The sequence below is a fragment of the Haliotis rufescens genome, unplaced genomic scaffold, assembly GCF_023055435.1.
Source record: "Haliotis rufescens isolate VD_foot unplaced genomic scaffold, xgHalRufe1.0.p SCAF_1, whole genome shotgun sequence".
In the NCBI taxonomy this organism is placed as follows: Eukaryota; Metazoa; Mollusca; class Gastropoda; order Lepetellida; family Haliotidae; genus Haliotis; species Haliotis rufescens.
Window position 1 is genome coordinate 59,794,031 of NW_025963779.1, and position 23,157 is coordinate 59,817,187.

Here is a 23,157-nt window from a genome sequence, read left to right on the forward strand (position 1 = left end):
ACCTTGAAGCTATCATGACATTACACATTACACTAGAATCAGCCTTGTAATCATGGTGAATGATATTCTGAATGGAAGAACTTGAAACTGGAATCTCACTTGGACAATAAATAGATTAGGCCATCACAATGCATTTGTCCTCCATCTCCCTTCTCAACTTCTGCAGTGCTCTGACTACTACTACTACTACTACTACATTTATATGGTGCTGTATGCCATGCATAAGCATGCTCCAGGTGCTTAGACATTAATACCCTGGTGAATGGATCATTGTGCACTGAACAGTCATTCTCAGCTCCCTGGGGAGTATACAACCATAGCTGCCAGTGAGGCATTAGAAGGTTAACAACCACATTGCCATCTCAACCTACAGGTTCCCTTTCACTGGTTGGACGCACATTTCGAACAAAGTCATTTGCCCAAGGACACACCACATGTGTTACAAGTGCTTCAGTCTGGGGCAAGACCAAAGCCCAAGAAACACTGAGGAGGCAAGCTGCCAACACACGGTCACCCATTCAAGGACTCTCTACAACCAACATGGTTTAACGCTGTAACCTGTGCACAGGACCACGTGCCACTGTACTGTTGACAGCAGGAAGGCATAGGCGTGGAGATTTTCCCAGGAAACGGTCAGAGTGTCATGATTCCCGCCCAGTGGATCTTGGATTGGAGACACAAATACTGTAAGCCAGTGGTTGTATCTTGCACTGCACAGATCATGACAGGATGTCAGCAGACGACATTTGTATTGCCTGGGATGTGGTGATCTGTTGTCACTATCACAGCTAAGAAACTGTAGGCTGTTGTTGTGCAGTCTTGCCTGATCTCCTGATCACCCTACCAAGACGGAGTGGAGGTCCTGACCACCTTACCGAGACAGAGTGGAGGTCCTGACCACCTTACCAAGACTGAGTGGAGGTCCTGACCACCTTACCAAGACTGAGTGGAGGTCCTGACCACCTTACCAAGACTGAGTGGAGGTCCTGACCACCTTACCAAGACTGAGTGGAGGTCCTGACCACCTTACCGAGACTGAGTGGAGTAACTCTGTCAGAATTTGTCAAAATGAAACGGGACTGCGATATGTGTGTCATCAACATGTCGACATCTTCAAGGAACTCAAGGAAGTCAAATGAGCCTTATTCCATGCATGTGCCAACAGTAGCGTTGTCTGACATTGAAGCAATGTGTAGAGTAGATGCCATGTTGGAAAAGAAATATCGCCAGGGTAATTTTTATACTTATTGTTCTGAAAACTGGCTGGTTTTCCCCCTTGGCTTGGACAGGACCAAGGCTTGATTCATTAGCTAAAATAGCGACTGCACCATTTTGTGGTTGTATGTATTTACGGTGGACAGAGGAATGTAGTGCACACAACCTGTGAAGTATTGGAGCATCCACAGACTATTCACTGGTGTAAACTCAGAGGTTGTCTGAACATCTGGTTTACAGTGGACTTTTGCTTCTCAATGTAAGAGTCAACGGCAGTATGCTATTTCTTGTTACTTTCATTTGCTGAAATAAGTTGAAACCACTGTTTGACATGTTAAAAACATATTGTGGTCATTTCAAAGTGCTATTTTCCGATGTACTATTTTTTTCATGTGGTTATTTGTTTTGCTTAAGAAGCAGTCATTTATTTATTCTCCCCTGCTGTAAAGTGTACATATTTACTGTGATGTGTTTTGTACAGGTCATCTTATCTTTGTACACTATTTCAACATGTTGCTGACCAGACAGACATCACTGTGGAGACATTCTCTAGGCACTTGGCCTACATTGCAGTACTAACAATAAAGGATTTACAGAATTTAACTTTGTTGTTGCTTCTCAAATAAAGATGTTAAAATTCAAAGCAGGGGGGAATATTACGTGCAGTCTCATACAGTAAATAATTCTGCTTTCCAAGCAGAACAGCAGTGTTAGAACTCACTGGTAACACAACCCTGCTAGCCTTTGGCTGCTATAATTTTCGCAGGGCTAGTTAAATGCAGAAAAACACAAAACTAACTTTCAGAATTGATTTTCCGGATTTATTCCATGCAGTGGTATAGTTAGTTTTTGTATTCACTGAATGAGTAGATGGGATAGGCTAGATCCGAAACAATCTCATTAAAATCAGATCTTCGTTCTCGCTACCGCTAAACAAAGATCTGAGGACATCCCATTAAGGGTCACGTCAGAACGACCTTTCATCCGACCAATCAGAGCATCACTTACCAGATTATGAAAGTGAAAGTCGGAATGTGATTTCTAATCATGCAACCTCCGAACGATAGTTACGGGTTTAACGACTGAATCCATACAATTTAGACCATCTATTAACCATTCCAGAATGTTCTTTTGTTCAGATTTAAAATTTGTAATCGAGAATTTGTCAAAATATGTTTCGAAGCGTAGTCGCTAATTTGAAATTTGTGCCTTAAAGCACGAGATAGCTGCCTTCTCATTGGTCATTCCATTGGTCGGTCAGAGTTCGCTCAAGGTCGGTCTGACGTGACCCGTAATGGGATGTCCTCAGATCTTTGTTTAGAGGTAGCGAGAACTAAGATCTGATTTTAATGAGATTGGATCAGAAAACCCACTGTACCAGCTTTCAGTAAACAAAAAATAAAGTAATGGCTTACTGGCATTCATTAGGGCTAATCCATATTGTATACACCTGGTAAAAACACTACACCAAACTTGTGTTTATCTTTTGGAAATATAAACTACATGTGACATTGATTTTATATTTCGATACATATCTACGATATATAGTATTAAGTGGTATTAATTAATTTCATGTGTACCGGTATGTTTTTCCAGTGCTGAATGGCTTATGAAGCAATTGTGTTCAATTTTAACAGTGTAAAGAGTCCTATGTGGTAGGAACTGTGTATTTAGCACAAGTAGAAGTTGTGTAGCATGATGTATGTAAAGTCCAGGTATGGGGCTTTGATTCATACCAGAAACATTAACATGCATAAATGGACCGATACCCTGTGAGGAGCATGTTGATCATCTTCCCGTACCAATGGAGTTAACTAACTGTACAAGTTGTTTCCTACCGAAGTAGGCTGGAATTTCTGGGCCTCGATGGTAGCGCCACCAGTGGCTTTTACAAGTTATGTCCCTTCTATGTCCCCACAACTGACCATCTTCCTGTGACAAGGAGGTTCGCTGACTGTAAAAGTTCAGTTTCCACCCTTGCCAAAATTGACTGGAATTTCTGGACTCAAACGTAGCGCCACCAATGGCTATTATGAGTTATGTCCCTTCTATGTCCCTCCTATTGACCAATCAGATTCCACCTCTCATATCACTTTCATTTGCTTGAAACAAAATGGTCTCACACTGTCTAGACACACAGTCTTGTGGAAACTGGACTTTCGTAGTCAGTTAACGCCCTCGCCTCGGGAAGATATGAATGTTGATATACTACTCAACTTTTGATAGGGATACACCGATATGTCATTCCATTTAAATATGCACTTAGCATGTTATAAGAAACGGTTTTGTGTATCATAGAAAGATAAAAAATATCCCTATCAAGAGTGGAGCTGTATATATTCCACTGTTCATGCTACAGAGTTGCATGTCAGCTATGTGCCAAATACATCACCTTGATATTTCATGGTGAGAATTCATTGAATGATTCATCACGGTATTGAGAATACTTCAAGATGAATTCATGAGGCCATTCATATTGTTACTTGGATCATGGAATTATTCAGATGGGATAAAAAAGAAGACGATACGGACACCAAACCAGCAAAGTGTGCCAGCTCTGGCACCTTGGTTAAACAAAGTTTACTGCCTATATATTCAGCTGAAACAAAACCAATGATCAATTCATATTCTTCACCCAAATCTTTCAATGATCTCAGTAATAAGGTTGGCCTTATGATGTGAAGAACCTTGAAGGGTAATGAGAGCCTTGTTGTATTGGTTAATATAAATGAATGGTATTTCTATCTGTATGAAAAAACCTGAAATAAATTTTCAGATGGGATGCCTTTATTTGTCATTTACTTGTATATACTACTTAAAACGAATTTTAGAACACTTGATTTTTTTCATATGACTTTAGTATATGAGATGACAGATTAACTAAAGTAATATGAAAAATCGGGTGTTTTTTTACATCTTTTCAGTAGTATATGTAAATGCTATAGGTTGGTTGGTCGGTTGGTTTCTTGTTTAACGCCGCACTCAGCTACATTCCAGCTATATGACGGCAGTCTGTAAATAATCAACTCTGGACCAGAAAATCCAGTGATTGATATCATGAGCATCGATCCACGCATTTGGGATCGATGACCGTGCATCAACCAAGTCAGCAAGCCTGACCACCCATTCCTGTTAGTCGCCTTTCACGACAAGCATAGTCACCTTTTACGGCAAGCATGGGTTGCTGAAGACCTATTCTACCCCGGATCTTCACGGGTGTAAAGGAGCAATAGGAGATAAATATCATGCTGTTTTCTTGTATTCCCTATCATAAAATGACCTATCATGCACTATGAGATTTGCAGTCAAACATCTATTCCACATAAGACCAAACCATTCATATTATGAAATCATTTATTCTTTAAAAAAATAGACTTCATGTACAATGAGATATTACAGTGATATCATTTATTCTACACAATACTTTTAAAGCACTGATCAGGTGTAGATCTTCCAAGCAACAAGATTTACAGCTATCTGCATGCGGATAAATAGGTTCAGCACACTAAACTCACAATACGTTTTTGTGAAAGAAATATATTAAAATAGAATTTGTGATGAAAAGTTATAAAGAACATTCACACCATCCAAAACATTCTTGGACATCAGCAAAGATAACACTCAAATGTTACAAGTTTACCTACTAGTTTTTTACTCTCTTACATAAAATCCTAGTACAACAAACTCAATGACATGCATAGAAATGACAGACACAGATATTCATTGATAGGCAAGCTATGACATTCATGCCAACCGACTATATTGTTATTGGGGCAATTTGAACCTAGTCAGAAGCTCCTGGCATGGGCAAGGGATGCAATGCTGCAACAACAGCCCTTCATCTCCACAAACAATGTTCATGGTACAGCAAGGTACATGGTACAATGGCTGATACTAGTTGCCAAGAAAAACAAAAAACAAACACCCTGACAGATAACAAGGACCAGGATGTGTATGAAGTTTTATCCTTAAAACAAAACATTTGATTCCTTTGGTCAAAGAATTATAACAATAAAAACAATCATGATATTATATGCCAAACATTGCATTTGATTATGCTTGAAACACATGGGCCACAAGGCTATAGCTCACCCTATATTTACCGCCTCCGTGGTCTAGTGGTAGAGCGTCTGCCCGGAGAGCGGAAGGTCCAGGGTTCGAGGTACAAAACATAGGTATGAAATTATTCTGTCTGAGAAAAAATTCCCATGACATTAACAAATGAGATTTTTTCAAGACTGAAATATCAGCTAGTTTTTCCATTGGACATTATTTTTCTGCATTGCTACACCTTGGCAGGGAAACCAGGTATGAGGTTAATTTGATCTTGGTGTTTTACAGATTTCTCTTTATCTTAGATGTTTGATACAGTTCTGTACAGGTCCTTAATGTAAGTGACTGTCAGGGATGGTTTCAAAAGTCATAACTGCACGAAACTGTCAAAAGAAACAGCTGCCTTAACTTCATGGCACCCTTCAAATTAATTGATTAAGGCTAATGGTTTCTGTAATAACTTGTACATTGTACAATTCAAATTTAGTTTGCATAATTAAATATCCAATCTGAAACATGCATCATATCCATGTTGACTGTTAGATGTATAACTCTCACGTCACACAATAATGGATATGCCTAAGATATGATTTAGAATAATACGATTTTCAAGTTAAAAAAGGTAAAATTTCTCTTGGAAATATTTTCAGTGAGACAGTTGGACATTTGTGACCGGAAATCTCATTAAAATATACATGTATTTAAATAGTCTTTACATTCACATTATAAATAAGGTGCCTTTGGCAAAGCATATTATGCTTATCATCACTAAAATGGTGAAAAATATATAAACTCAGTTATGAGATTAAAACCAAATAAATATCAAAATGATATACATTTATTCTTGCATATACTATAAAATCACAGCTCAGTTTTATCACTGTAGTCATCACTGTTTACAAGCTGCAAAGCTTTCTTGATGAGTTCAACAAACTCTCCTACTTGAACTGTAGTGTCTGACTGTCCATGATAGGGATCGTTTGGGAGTTCTTGGGACAGGTTGGCGTGCTCGTTGTGCCACTCAAGGTAAGGACCACGGTTCTTCAGAAGTTGACCGAATTCTTTGAAGTTGAGATCAGCCCTGAACGGCACCAGCTGGACAGTGACGGCACCCGGGGACAGAAAGAGGCCATTCATAAGCCCGGCGCCATTCATGCCAACAAGCACGGAGTACTCCTGCACCTTCTCAATCTGCCGAAAAGAGACATATCCGAGTCATCCTTGGAATCACAGTTTAATCCTCAATCAGTGTTTGTTGATATTGTTTTTTTGGGGGGGTTGTCAAATTCCAATACGTCAATATCAATATATGGTCTTGAATCACAGATGTATTCAATATACATGATATAAATTTTATGAAAAAAGAATTTAAAACAAAACAAAACACATCTGTTTTATGTAAGTTTTTGTCATTATCCATATTAAAAAAATTAAGATATAACTATTGGGGGTAACTGTGAACTTCCCCCTAACATACAATAGCCTTATTCTCTTGTTAGTAGTTACCTCCCTTAGCACATGCCAGGAAACAACAAACACCACCTTGAAGCTATCATGACATTACACATTACACTAGAATCAGCCTTGTAAAATCATGGTGAATGATATTCTGAATGGAAGAACTTGAAACTGGAATCTCACTTTGACAATAAATCGATTAGGCCATCACAATGCATTTGTCCTTCATCTCCCTTCTCAACTTCTGCAGTGCTCTGACTACTACTACTACTACTACTACTACTACAACATTTATATGGTGCTGTATGCCATGCATAAGCATGCTCCAGGTGCTTAGACATTAATACCCTGGTGAATGGATCATTGTGCACTGAACAGTCATTCCCAGCTCCCTGGGGAGTATACAACCATAGCTGCCAGTGAGGCATTAGAAGGTTAACAACTACATTGCCATCTCAACCTACAGGTTCCCTTTCACTGGTTGGACGCACATTTCGAACAAAGTCATTTGCCCAAGGACACACCACATGTGTTACAAGTGCTTCAGTCTGGGGCAAGACCAAAGCCCAAGAAACACTGAGGAGGCAAGCTGCCAACACACGGTCACCCATTCAAAGACTCTCTGCAACCAACATGGTTTAACGCTGTAACCTGTGCACAGGACCACGTGCCACTATACTGTTGACAGCAGGAAGGCAAAGGTGTGGAGATTTTCCCAGGAAACGGTCAGAGTGTCATGATTCCCGCCCAGTGGATCTTGGATTGGAGACACAAATACTGTAAGCCAGTGGTTGTATCTTGCAGTGCACAGATCATGACAGGATGTCAGCAGACGACATTTGTATTGCCTGGGATGTTGTGATCTGTTGTCACTATCACAGCTAAGAAACTGTAGGCTGTTGATGTGCAGTCTTGCCTGATCTCCTGATCACCCTACCAAGACGGAGTGGTGGTCCTGATCACCCTACCAAGACGGAGTGGTGGTCCTGACCACCCTACCAAGACGGAGTGGTGGTCCTGACCACCTTACCGAGACTGAGTTGAGTAACTCTGTCAGAATTTGTCGAAATGAAACGGGACTGCTATATGTGTGTCATCAACATGTCGACATCTTCTAAAAGCTGGAGGAGGAAATTGATTTCACAAGCTTAGTACCCTCTGTGGGACGGACAGACTGACAGATGGACAGAAGGAAAATCAATCAGTCAATGTTTTTGTCTGCTTTCTGGATTTCTTTGCTTAGCCTGATGTCACATTTGGAGCCCACAAGAGATATGAATATCTCAGCACTAGGGATAGGCTCATGTACCACACTCAAAAAAGGTTTATTCTTGTTGGGTCTGCCTGACAGGAGAATGAGGCTAGTGTATTCTGGAGGTGCAGTTTTCACAAAAATTACATATGTTCAAGAACTTGTTGTGCTGACAACTGGTCTATTCATCTACAGCACAGATATTTGATAGTCACCACTTACCACAAACATGGAGAGAGGAGCCATTTAGTAGAAGTCATAAGGACAAGGAATATCTTTCCTTACAAAACAGATTAATACACATGTACAAAGAGAATTAAACTGTCAAAACCTGTTGCTTAAAGCTGAGTCTTGAGAAGTCTACCAGTTCCACATCAGCGATGTTGGACACTGCCTCAACCAGCTCTCCTTCATTGAGGATTCTGCGACGGTTGGTTCTGAAATGGTTATGACGATATGTCAGCTCATATGATGCGTTGTCTGTCAGTCTGAGTGAGTGAGTAAGTGAGTTGGGTTTAACGCCGCTTTTAACAGAATTCCAGTCATATCGCGGCGTGTCAGCTTAATGTGGGAGGAAAGCCCGAAGTGATGCAGGTCTCAGACGTTTACCACTTCGGTGAAACCCACGAGCACGGGTATGGTGCTGACAAACCTAGAAACATAATCAGGGCGAACCGGGATCGAACCCACAATCATAGGTTTCTGGAGTGTCCAAGGGACGCAACTCTGCACAGCGAATCGCGGCGCCTTAGACGACTGGGCCACCCGTGCCCCCCTGTCAGTCTTATATTTTCATTATTTTAGTATAAAGTGTCAGATCACTTGCATGTGCTATCATGGCGAGCAATAGAAAGAGGAAAGCTGTCAGTTTAGATACGAAATTGAGAATTATAAATGCTGTTGATGTATATAACGAAAAACGGATATAACGAACTGATTTCTCTGGTCCCTTGTAGTTCGTTATATCCATGTTCTACTGTACATATGAAACATATACTGGTACAAGCATGTACATTATAAGCTGTCAACCGATCCCTCGGGGTACATGATGTGATGTATCCAGTGTGTGAGCCTATATACCCCAAGCCGTCATAGAGGCCCATAGACTTTCACACAGGGTACATCACACCATATGCCCTGAGGGATCGGTCCACAACGAATATATCTCACCAACATTCATTCCTACAGACCCGTAATATATGTCCGAAGTTTCTCCTGGTAAAAAGCTTTGATTCAGCCATGCTGATATCTAGCCGACGACGAAAACGAACCGAGTTAATTCCCTTTATCCATTGCATTCAGATAAATAACAGCTGAACGATACTTATGCAAGATAAACAAGTAACCTATGGTTTATTCTGATTGATTTCTCAGCGGGCTACATGAGTGGGCTACATGGAAAATAATTGCCAGCTCCTTAACCAATCAGAAGCTAGTATTTTAATGTAAGGTGAGATAAGACGTGAATGGATAGCTTCAATCCTAGTAAAGAGTGACGGATTACCTCTTGATAATACCAACTTTATCCTTTGAGATTTGATGATGTCTTACACCAAGCTCTTCTTTGATGAACTGAACGTAGGGTATAATGAGGTCTTTGTCCGCACTGGAATACATGGGGGTCTGAAACACAATATTCATGCAAGTCTTTTTCAAACAATTTTATCAAAACTGTTTCAGTTTATTACCATCAGCTTTAACAGTTCAGTGATAGGTAGTAGAATATTTCAATTCATTCAACATTTTATCAGTTCTTAATAGGGCCTTCTTCTTTATCATTGCCTACTAATCGGTCGATGGCATGAAAACATTAAGAAATCAGTGACTTACCAGTAAAACACTTAAATTTCTTTATTAAACACATTAATAATTTAGACAAACTTTCAAAAGTCCTTCATCAAAATAACCCCTTCACAGATTTCCTTTATTTCTGTAGTGTAATGAAGGACTCAGAAACTTAACATAGATAAAATGGAGTAGAACAGTTAGTTGTATGAAGCTTTCATATGCTCTGTGGTGCATTGGCATTGTTTCTGGAGTGTTATACAGTGGTCCCTCGCTACGAAAGCGCGATTACGAAATGAATGACCGCCGTGTTGTGACAGCAACTACATGTATGTTACAGTGTCGCCTCAAATTGGATTGCCTACTAATTAAGAATATAAACTTCACTAGTGGTTCTCTTTTATTGCATGCATGCGCTTCTAAGATCAAAGGATGTATAGTGTGAAAAGTTAACTAGTTGAACAATCGTATTTCCGGGACTTGCCGCGGATATTTTCAAACAGATTATTAGAACCCCATTCAGCGATAAACGGTTGATTATGCAATGAGAAGCGTTATGTGCAAATGAACAACGAACAACAATACAATTATGTCTGTGTAAAACTCTCAGTATTAAAAGTGTACATAAATTTTGGGAGCCATGCGTTACCGCGCGTAGTAACCGAGGTAGCGCTTTATCGAAGAGCACAATAGTGAGGGATCACTGTATTTCTGTTGGTTATTGGAGCACAAGCAAATACCACACAACTAACTTTTGCCAGACAAGTTTCATTTCATCCTTTCCTGTCCTTATCAAATACAATACTATTTATATACATCTTTGATTTTAACCAAACACATAATGTTTATGGTCATCATGCTCTCACAAAATGCCTAGTCATAATGTTGGGCAATGTGATGAGGTAACAAAGATCGGTAAAACTACTCTAATGAAAGCAACTTGACCAATGATGATAGTTCTAGCATGAAATTATACTCGATTCTGATTGGTTATTTAGAGGTATCAAATCTCCCAATTGAACTGTCTGACAGATGTTGAATCAAGGCTAACTGATAGAATGTATACTGTACAGGGCAGAAAGTGCTTACAACTTAAAAGGTATATCATACTTCTTCCGGACACAGGAGCCAACAGTCCTTGAATTTACAGGTCAAACCATATTTTACTATTCAAAATCTGGTTGTACTGGCGGAGAAACACTGATATGGTACTCATTGTCATACGAACCCCAAAGTTTATGGTCTTGAAACATATGTTTCCTTGGCTCTTTTGTATCCTGTCATCCAGAGGTAGGAGAGTGTGTGAGGAGGCCAGCACCTGCAACATCAGCATCACACTGGTCACACAGGTCATTATTACCATCATATCTGTGAAAAGTAGAGCCATACATCTCTGTAGAATTCTACTTGTGTGAGTAAGTTTATCTCCCAATCGAACTGTCTGACAGATGCAGAAAATCCTTAAGTAATGCTCGTCTTAGACCTTTAGCACTTTGGTAAAACCCATGAGCACTAGCTGGTATGGCGCTTACAAACCTAGAAACATAATCCAGGAGGTCTGGGATTCTAATACATGATTTCAGGTTTCTGGCACAGCAAATTGTTGCACCTCTTCATTGGTAGACAAGAAAATGTCTATAGGCTTCTACACAACAGAGGATTCTACACAATAGCCTCACTGCCTCTATGGTGAGGCAGATAAAGCATCTGCCCAGAGAGTGGACGGTCTTTGGTTCAATCACCTGGCCATATCACAGCAAAAGATGTTAAAAGATGGTATACTTGTTGTTAGCCTGCCTGGCCCTTGGCATTAAGGGAATAATACAAGGACTGGTAGGATTAGATTCCATATACTGTGTCTGAGTGCAGTATCTAGGCATCTTCCCAAGGCAAGAGGTTAACTGACTATAAAAGTCCAGTTTCCACCCTTGCCAAACTATGCTGGATTTATCGAGTTATATTATGGCTGGACTAACGATTCTATGCAAAGTCAAATCAAAATTGCGAAATGAAATCGACATCCGGTTTGTAAACAAAATGCATTTCAACACGCAGATTTTGGTTGATTGCAGGATTTGCAAAGGATGTGTACCTTTGACTTGGTGTCGACAGATATTTTTCAAATCGTTTCATGTTTTAATCCAGGTGCTCACATGATTTGATGCACTTTGCGAGGCAAGACCTGTTTTATTACAATCTAGATCTTGATCATCGATCAGATTGTCTTGACTGGGTGCCGCCATTTTCTTTGAAGCAAATGCAAGTGATATGAGTGGTGGAATCTAATTGGTCAATAGGAGGAGCGTAGAAGGGACATAGCACATAATAGCCACTGGTGGCGCTACGATCAAGCCTCAACACGATCAACATGATATCGCAGTCAAAAAGCACCACATAACTGGTATAAGTCTGTACTAATACAAGCAGCCACATACACAAATGTGCATGAATGACGCCATAAGACTGCCTCCGTGGTCTAATGGTAGAGCGTCCGCCCGGAGAGCGGAAGGTCCAGGGTTTGATCCCCGGCCGTGTCATACCAAAAGACATTGAAAGATGGTACTTGTTGTTACCCTGTCTGGCACTTAGTATAAAGGGGCTATTACAAGGACTGGTCGGCTCGGAGTCAGTATTCTGTGTCTGAGTGGGGTATTCATGTTAAACTGTGGCATGGTATCTCAGTGAGCTAGCACTATAAATCGGCATCAGTCCGGACTAGTACAAGCAGCCACAAACACATACACATACACGTGCATGCAAATTGCTGTATAAGTACAATAATCTTGGACGCGATGTTAAACCCCATTTCACCTCACCTTACCATGAAGCTTTATAAGTGTAATAATCTTGAACACAACATTAAAGCCCATTATACTTCAACACACAACAGACCGTCTCCATGGTCTAGTGGTAGAGCGTTTGATCCCCGGCCGTGTCATACCAATTGACGTTAAAAGATGGTACTTGTTGTTACCCTGTCTGGAACTCGGTATAAAGGGGCTAAAACAAGGACTGGTCGGCTCGGAGTCAGTATACTGTGTCTGAGTAGGGTATTCATGTTAAACTGCGGCATGGTATCTCACTGAGCTAGCACTGTAAATTGGCATTAGTCTGGACTAGTACAAGCAGACACACACGTGCATGCGCGTTGCTATATAAGTGCAATAATCTTGGACGCGATGTTAATCCCAATTTCACCCCACCTCACCTCAACACACAACAAGGAGATTAAACAGCACATCGATAGACATTAATAACTGGCTGCGAAGTGGGCCCAAATTGACTGCAAATCACAATCTGGGAAAAAAAGACATTTTCAATATGGCTGGCATGAAGGAACAATAGGTTTCACAAACTTATGTTATTGTCAGCAACATATTCCAGTATATAACTACTCACATCATCAGGGTTCAGCGACCTCCATTGTAACCACCTGATCCTTAGTTTCTGGTTCTTACAACAATCTTGGAGTACTAAGGACCTACACTGTCTCAGAATCCCCACATGGGGTTAACAAAAATAATTTTATAGCAAACACAGCATGAAAATCCTGTGCAGGATTAAGTGCAGAAATTGCCGGATAATTTGCGATATTACAAGTGTTTATGAAAACATGCACTTCCTGTGACATTCCTGTGACACTGGTTCAGACATCGTCAATACTTCACAGCGTTGTATACGCCACGTTCATCCATCCCCTGTGAATACATATGGCTGTTTTGCACTATTTTTAAAATCTGCTATGTTCAAGCAACGAATCAAGCCACGGCCTGACTCCAGCGAAAGGGAATATGGGAGTATTACACCAATGAGCCCTCAGATTACACTGCACAAACAGCAATGTGTTTTGCTTGACATCACATGCTACAGCCTTGTGGTATTTGCTCTACACATCTTCAATGTCAGTGTAGCCGCCCAAATACACCCTGTGTATAAATGTTTTGCCATTAAAGATTTTACGAGGCATTAATTTTGTCTGTTAAAAAGGGGAGATTACTCTAATTGTTTGTGACCTAGAAGCAGCATGGCTGAGATTTGAATGTAGATGGGCTGTCTAAGGAGAATGTAGAGTCATGTAGTCATATCAAGTGGCATGTTAAAAAAACTTTAAGCATTAAAACAATAAGCTTCATTATATGTAAAAAAGCTCAAATATTTATATTTAATGTTCAACTTGTATTTGCATGCCGTGTCATGCTGTCGGCCATTACTGCAGTAGAGTAATTTTGCATATTTAACATTGTTGCAGTCAATCTTTATCTCACATTTCCTCAGCTACAGAATAAAGAGAAATGAACTGACATGAATTGACTTTTATAGATACAGTCAGGCAATGGTAGGGTTTGCACAAAGTTCCTCTACAGAGTAAGGTTCACATGACTTCCATGCATTATTCATGGATTCTTTTGATTAGCTGACTGACAGTAGACATACATCTCCACTACAAAGCAATGTTATCATCATAAGGACCAGTGGACTAAAAAACTGTTCGTTTCTACCGCTGCACAGCATACCCATTCAGTGTATTCATGGTGATGGAGGAACTTAGTGTATGCACACCCATGAAGTATTGACGATGCTCACTTTGGAATCCTTGTAGAGACCAGCTTCCTCTCACCTTCAGCATCTGGTACCAGTACTTGGATGTGTCGTGGAATGCTTTTGTCTCCCAGTACATGGCCTAAAACACAGGAGATGGGAAGATCTAATATGCTTCACACTTTTGAATCTGTTTCTAAATCACAAAGTAAAATATACAATCATGTAGTTTTCTCATATCAAGTTATACCCAAACTGTGGTTAGTCCTGAAGCTTGTGAGTACAAGTGACACTTTGGGGGACCCTGGCAGAATCATCTCCAATCTCATTAAATTCAGATCTTAGTTCTCGCTACCGCTGAACATAGATCTGCGGACATCCCATTACGGGTCACGTCAGAACGACCTTTCATCCAACCAATCAGAGCGTCGCTTACCAGATCATGAAAATGACAGTCGGAATGTGTTTTCTAATCATGCAACCTCAAAATATTTATCCAAGGGTATTCCAAACGACAGAAACAGGTTTTAGGAATTATATCCATACAATCTAGGACATCTATAAGTCATTTCAGAATGTTCTTTGATCAGTTTTAATTTTTGCATTCGAGAATACGTCAAAATGTGTTTCAAAGCGTAGTCGCCAGTTTGAAATTAGTGTCGTAAAGCTCGAGAAAGCTGCCTTCTGATTGGCTAATGTCGATTTCTTGTCAGTCATATCATTGGTCAGTCAAAGTTTGCGATAGGTCCTTTTGACGTGACCCATAATAGGATGTCCTCAGATCTTTGTTTAGCGGTAGCGAAACTAAGATCTGATTTTAATGAGATTGAATCATCTCCCCATGCTAACTCCACACAAAAGGATTCCTTCTGTCCTTGAACTGATTGCTGATTGTGAAATAGTGTTTTCATTATTTGGTATTTAATGCCGCACTCAGCAATATTCCAGCTATAAAACGGCTGTCTGTAAATAATCAAGTCTGGACCAGACAGTCCCGCAATTGACATCATAAACAACTGAGCATCAGTCTATGAAAGTGGGATATGATAACATGTATCAACCAAGTCAGCAAGCCTTGGTTGTTAGTCGCTTCTTACAACAAACATGAGTTGCGGAAGAACAGTTCTAACCCAGATCTTCATGGGTAGTGGAATAGTAATGAATGAACTCAAAGGCACAGCTCTAACCCATCATTGTCTTTACAAACCAGAGCCTACAAACCTCACCAATTTATATTTTGACCAATGTTACTATTATCAACATATGACTAATATGTACAAAGTTTTATGAAGAAGCAGTTTATGAGTGATGCTCAAGAAATGAATACAACAGATGGATAGAGCCTATTTCTTTTACCCCCACCAATCTTTCTTTGTGGAAGAGATAATTATCTTAATCTTTACACCAGCTGAAAAAAAGAGACTGAATATTAAAAACAATATTTACAACACATCAACTATTGCAGTCCAACACCAATAGTATAGACATGTCTACCTGGGTTTCTGATTAAGGGAACAGCTGTTACCGTAAGCTTTTATTTATTATTCATACAAAGAATGGCATATTGCCTTGGCAAGTTTGAAGGCTATGTTTATTCCAGGTTTAGATATATTAGATAGTTTATGTCAATTGGTCAGTTTAAGTGATATACATGTACATGTATTTTTTAAAGAATTTTAACTGTTTTTCCTGAGAAATTATCCTGTGATAAAATTGAAACACTGAATCAGTATCAGTACAATAATGCTGTCGACCTCATCCCTGTTCAAGTGGATATAGCATCTGCCCGAAGAGCAGAAGGCTGGTGATTTGATCCCTGGCCGCATCATACCAAATGGCATTAAACATAGATACTTGTTGTTACCCTGTCTGGCACAAGGCAGATAAAACGAGGACCTGTCGGCTTGGAGTCAGTATACAGTGTCGGAGTGGGGTATCCATGTTAAACTGCAACATGGTATCTCAGTGGGCTAGCAGTACAAACAACATTAGTCCAGACTGGTACAAGCAGTCAAACATACACACGCACGTGCCCCCTCATTTCACTATAAGAGCATAATCTTGTTTGCGAGGCTCAACCCTTGTCACCTCACCTGATACTAAATTAATCCCAAGACATACCTGTAAGCGAACTGACTCGACAGAGGGCATGAGCACAATCTTCTTCCCCTTGTCCTCTTTGCGCAGCTCAGAAAACAGTGGAATCATCATGTCATAGTGGAGGTGGAAGTAGTTGCTACCGTAGTAGAAGTACATGGTGAACACGTAGCCTTCATCGTACGTCTCATCACAGGTCATTGAATCGGATTGTTCATCAGGCCGAACAGACCATATTCCTGCTCCTGCTCCACAAGAACTGTCAAAAGTGTTCCTCGAAGTGAGATCCTGCTTGTACCTAAACACTCTGTCTCTGGCGTCTAGAAGGACATGCGACATCTTGCAGAACACTGGGGGATAGTGTCCTCGCACGGGGGAAATGTTGGAGGCCGGCCATGCTGCTTTACACAGGCTAGTACATATGGTAAGGAGGACTATTGCTCTGAACACCAGCAGCTTGAATAATTCCTGACTGTAGTTGGTCATGGTACTGTCTGCAAACAAGAAACATATATCACAAACACGGGCAAATACAAACAGTTGTTAAAAAATAAGAAATGTTTGAACTTAATAATGAATCTATTCATGATTATAGTTTACATCTGTTCACTGTATACCAATGTCATGAATTCCACACCTAAATCTTTATAAGCCTGTTACTAGTTGCCGACAAAAATGCACATGACTTGAAAACTGTTCAAGAACAGATCGGTGGAATTCAAATCAATAAGGTCACACAGCAAAGGTCAACCAATAGGAAGCAAGGATCGTGTCCTTCACCTCAGAATGACACAAGTGTAAGGTCACAGTCACAGAATCAGAAGTGTTAAAGAAGAAGCTAAAATCACACTGAAACCCAATGCCAGGCCTATATTCATGACAGCAAGACCAGTGTCATATGCCCTGAGAGAGACAGTGGAGAAATAGCTAGACAAGTTGGAGTAAGATGGAGTGATTTCAAAAGTCAACTCAAGTGATTGGGCAACACCCATTGTTGTCGTTCCTAAGAAATCAAACGATGTGAGAATCTATGGGGACTATGAAGTTACCTTTAACCAGTGGATTGAAGTGGAAAAGTACTCCCTCCCGAAAGCAGCAGATTTGTTTGCAACTCTAGCAGGCAGTAAAATCTTCTCGAAAATTGATCTGACAAAAGCGTATCACCAAGTCCTGGTAAGTGAAGAAACCAAGAAGTTGCTTGTAATCAAAACCCACAAAGGACTTTACTGTTACAATCGACTGCCCTTTGGCATCGCTAGTTGTCCAGCAATATTTCAACAAATCATGGAACAGATCCTGCAAGGTATACCTAGAACTGTCACCTTTCAGAAAATGAAGAAAATGCCAGTTTGCACAACCCAAAATTGAGTATTTGGGTCATGTGATCGATCGAAATGGATTGCATACAGTTCAAGAGAAGGTTGAAGCTATCACCCGAGGTACGGAACCTACAAACAGAACCCAGCTCAGATCGTTCCTCAGAATGCTGCAATACTACGCACATTTTATCTCAAACCTATCGACGATGATTCATCCTCTCAACAATCTACTAAAGGTAAACACTAAGTGGATCTGGACACCACAATGTCAGGAAGCTTTTAACCGAGCAAAACAAGCCTTGTCTTCAGCTGAAGTGTTGACACATTATGACCCCAAGAAGAAAATCAAGTTGGCATGTGACGCATCCAATTATGGACTAGGTCCGGTTATCTCACACATTATTGACGATGGAACTGAACAACCAATTGCATTCGCATCAAGAACACTGTCGACCAGCGAAAGAAATTATGCCCAGATTGAGAAGGAAGCACTTTCCCTGATATATGGATTGAAGAAATTCCACGAATATCTCTATGGCCGCTCATTTACCTTAGTGACAGATCACAAGCCTCTTCTCTCAATTCTGGGACCCAAGAAAGGTGTACCAACTCTGGCAGCAGCTCGTATGCAGAGATGGGCATTAATCCTAGCAGCTTACCAATACGACATTGAATTTAGATCCACTGATCAACATTTCAAAGCAGATATGCTTTCTCGATTACCACTACAAGAAGAAAACATTCAAGATGAAGAAGACATATTCAACTTTTCCCACCTTGATACCCTACCAGTCACAGCCAAAATCATTGAAAGCGCAACCAGAAAGGACCCAACTCTATTGCGAGTCTATGCTTTCACACTGAATGGATGGCCTGCAAGTGTGACCAATCCAGACCTACTGCCATTCTTTGCAAGAAGAAATGAACTATCAGTAGAACAAGGTGTTGTACAATGGGGACTCTGCGTGATCATACCATCCTCACTTCAGCTGAGAGTACTCGAAGAACTTCATTCAAAGCACATTGGCATTGTCAGGATGAAAGGAGTATCAAGAAGTTATGTTTGATGGCCGTCACTTGATTCAGACATTGAGAAGACTGTTAAATCCTGTGAAAATTGTACATCTGTGAGAAACATGACCTAATCCACACCACTGCATGAATGGCCATGGCCATCACAACCGTGGGAAAGAGTTCACATTGATTTTGCCGAATACAAAGGACGAAATTACTTCATTCTAATCGATGACTATTCCAAATGGCCAGAAGTGTACCTGATGAATTCAACAACCACAAGCAAGACAGTTGAAACTCTGCGACATATCTTTGCTACACATGGCACACCAGAACAGTTAGTATCTGACAACGGCCCACAATTCACCTAAGAAGAATTCAACACTTTTATGAAGATGAACGGAATTAATCACCTGCGCAGTGCTCTGTATCACCCAGCAACCAACGGTGCAGCGGAGACATTTGTTCAGGTATTGAAGATGCACCTCAAAACTTCAGAAAAATCTGATCCCCTGAGACAGTTAGCAAATATGTTGATTGTGTACAGAACTACTCCTCACACAGTCACTGGAAAAACTCTGTCAGAACTGCTAGAGAAGAGAAAAATCAGAACAAGACTTGACTTGCTCCAGCAAAATCTAAGACAACATGTTACAAAGAAACAAATAGGCCAGAAGATAACACATGATGGTGGAAACCCTACCTTGAGACAGTTTGAACCTGGAAAAAGAGTAGCCATCAGAAGATTTAGAGGTCCAAACAAGTAGGTCTATGGTTCCATTTTGCAGAGAATCGGCCCCCTTGCTTACATTGTGGACATTGACAATCACCCCAGTCATGTGCTTATTGATCACATCATTGTGGCTCCTAACAATGATTCAGGTAGTGCAGACATCCTTCACAGAAGAGAAATACTGTTACCAACAACTTTGCAGACTACAAAGTCTACTTTTCCTGAGACATCACAGACCATGCCTCAGCAGCCTGCAACACCACCATCCACCACTGAGACTCCAAACGACGATGCACCATCAAGTGAGATGTCTTTCCCCAACACCACACCGGTGCCATCCATGATGATGCGACGTTCACAACGACTTCGCCTACCTCCTAAAAGACTTGATTTGTGACTTTCTCGCATTGTGACTTTTTCGCATTCTCGCATTGTGACTCTTTCGCATTTCCTCCTCCTAGTGTTGCTTAAACTTGTTCGCGGTTGTATTGTATATTCTAAACAGGTAGGAGTGAAGTGTTTTGTTGTTTGCATGCTGCACGTGCACCTTCGCGCACTGCCAATTCGGATGTGACGTCACATGTCCAAGTGACGTCACTGGTGACGTCCTGCTTGTATTGACATCGTGGGCTCCCAAGTAAACAGGCATTAACTAGAAGGCATCTCGTTATCATTACGTACTAGTTACTGAAGAAATACTTAGGCCTATACACTACAGCAACCTGTGGCGGTACAGAAAAAATAAAATACTAATTTGACCTTGACCTGAGTACCGTATTCGACGTAATAAGCGCCCCGCTCTAATAAGCGCCCACTGCGATATTTGCTAATATATTGGCAAGTGAACAATCCCAATTAGCACCCCTTCCGATTGATCAAAGTACACAAGACTTATTTATTCGTGTATAATACACACTCGTGTGTTATATGCCTCCTTAATTATGGGCAATTAAATTCTGGAAAAATATATCTGTCATATATAAACAGTTCAGGCCGTCAGCATAAACCTCGAAATTTACCTTTCAACTCTGTTTTTTTCCACCAAAATAATATTTTAATAAGAGCCCCTATTTCTAATTTGAGAGCGCCCTGGGCGCTTATTACGTCGAATACGGTATATAGAATAAAGGGTGTGTTATGTATGTAGCCTACACGAAGAGAATCTCACCCAAGTGTTTATTGATATCAAATATATAAACACAAGTCGGTATCTGAGGCTTGATACACTTGATATCCAAAGACACGAGTGTGAGATTCTATTTATCATCCAAAATCATTCTTTCAAGATTTTCAGTAATAAATAGTGTCTGGTGTGTAAACATATCAGCTCTCCAGCTTCTGTGTCATTTGATTATAACGTCATGGTAACAGCTGGATGTCTGAAAACCATTGTGATGCAATAGTAGTGATATCTACTGCTTGATCAACAGAAATATGTAACTGTGCACACAAAAAGTAACTAATTTATTGACCCAAGTATCCTGCAAGCCAAAATGTTTTTGTGTGTACAGACACGTATCCAAGTGCTTCATCTCACCCAGGTGATATCTACTGTGGAGCCAGCTTTGGATAATAAATAACATTTAGTTCCTACATATCGTTTGGCTAAATATATTTCCTACACTAACCCAGACTCCAATGAAAAATTCAGTTTTGTCAACATATAAACCTACAACTACACTACTATAAAATCAGCATTAGTCCGGACTAGTATGAGGAGGCACACACACACACACACACACACATTAATGCATGCACTTCGCTGTTTGTAAGTACAATAATCTTGAACGTGATGTTTAAACCCTATTTCACCTCAACTTTCACCTACTACACATTGATTGATAATGTAATAAAGTACTTGGCACATGAAGATCCGGATTAGAATTCGTCTTCAGCAACTCATGCTTGTCGTAAAAGTGAAAAATCCTAAAGGGATCAGGTGGTCAAGCTCTCTGATCTGGTTGATTACAGGACCACGTAACTAATAATAATAACCAACAAATGTGCAGACGAGGCCGAAGGCCGAGTTTTTTTGCAAGTTTGTTTATTATTATTATTATTATTATTATTATTATTATTATTACCTACATAGTCCTTTTGGTTGATGCATGTCATCGTATCCCAACATGCGTAGATCGATGCTCATAATGCACTTGATTGTCTGGTCTAGACTCGATTATGTACAGACCGTGGTCATATAGCTGGAATATTGCTGAGTGCTGCGTTAAACAACAAACAAACACATAATTTATTTCCCCTTGCTAGCCACAATAACGTACAAATGTAACCAAAGCATTTATTCTTATGTAATAAGACCTAAATTGTTAATATCATGAAAATTAATCTTCATAATTAAATATTAATTCCTTAAATAAGCTGGAAAAAAGAAGGTGTGGTTAAACAAAAATTATTGTCCGACGATACTGTCAACGAACTGTCATGGTTTGTCCCCCTGGATAAAAAATCACGGGCTACTTTTTCAGACTTACACCGAATGCTGGTGGGATCGTTCGATCTGAGGCGGATGCAGGATTTTCAACAGTTCGAAAGAGGGGAAGCATATAGATACTACCTAGTTAAAATGCAAGTTGTCTAAAAAAAGGGGACCCACAGTGGCCCTACAAAAATGGATCGTGCGGGTGGCATTTTGATTCCACGTAGCCATTGTGCTGTCGAGTAGCACTGGATCAGAACTGAGCCCGTTTCAAATAAAACACCATTGGGTGTCAAATGTCATCTTATCGTTCGTGCTTGAGTTAACTTCGGATCGTTAAAATGTCTAAAAAAAACTAAACAGATAATTTGCGCAAACCCAATAAAACGCACTTACTGTCGTTACTTAGACTTTCCTTATAGATGTAGATCTTTGATCTACTTCTTGCAAGTCGTATAAACTTGGACACACCTGTTGTGTTGAGTAGAGTTCCAGATGGTTAAAGGGAGATAACTGTAATTTTCACTTTTTATTATACGATATTGCATGCAACAGTGGTTCAAATCAACCCTTGCATTATCTCACTTTTATTGATTTGAACTTGAAAAATACAAGATATTTACCTCTACTTACCACGTTGTGAAAATACAGGTATCAGATGTCAGATTGAAAACAAAGGTATCTAACGAGAATGAGTGTAGTATTTTCTATTGATTTAAAAATAAATTAGGCCTAATTGTTGACAAATGCACATTCTTTCAATTTTGTTCTTAAAGATTTAAAAGATCAGAAAATAGACTGAAATGCAGACTCGTCTCTATGTATTGAGGATAATGTGTACTTTGTTTAATATATTTTGTTTCAATGACATCATTTAAATTATTACCTTCAAATGTCGTTATGCTCTCTCAGATCTGTAGATCTCTCATAAACTAATGGGATGCAATAGATTAGATATATAGGTTTTTAATTATTATTCTTGTTGTTATTGTTGTTGTTGGTGGTTGTGGTGATGGTTGTTGTCCTCATCATATAGGTCTTCAGCAACCCACGCTTATGGTAAGAGGCGACTAACGGGATCAGGTGGCCAGGCTCGCTGACTTGGTTGATGCATGTCATCGTATCCCAACATGCGTAGATGGATGCTCATGATGTCAATCACTTGATTGTCTGGTCCAAACTCGATTATATACAGACCGCGGTCATAAAGCTGGAATATTTGTTATTGCGGTCTTATACAAACAAACAAACAAACAAA

At 40.0% G+C, this 23,157-nt stretch overlaps 1 protein-coding gene across 1 annotated transcript; it reads right to left on the reverse strand.

Annotated features, from left to right (window-relative positions):
- Nucleotides 1-4,555: 4,555 nt before the first annotated feature.
- LOC124145086 (alpha-1,3-arabinosyltransferase XAT3-like) lies at nt 4,556-22,397 on the reverse strand. The gene is made up of 7 exons (XM_046514764.2): nt 22,296-22,397; nt 16,424-16,893; nt 14,382-14,444; nt 10,992-11,081; nt 9,483-9,601; nt 8,310-8,415; nt 4,556-6,459 (listed from the first exon to the last, which is right to left on the reverse strand). The coding sequence occupies exons 2-7, from the start codon at nt 16,883-16,885 to the stop codon at nt 6,130-6,132; spliced, it is 1,170 nt and encodes a 389-aa protein (XP_046370720.2). The 5' UTR covers nt 16,886-16,893; nt 22,296-22,397; the 3' UTR covers nt 4,556-6,129.
- Between the last annotated feature and the right edge of the window lie 760 nt (nt 22,398-23,157).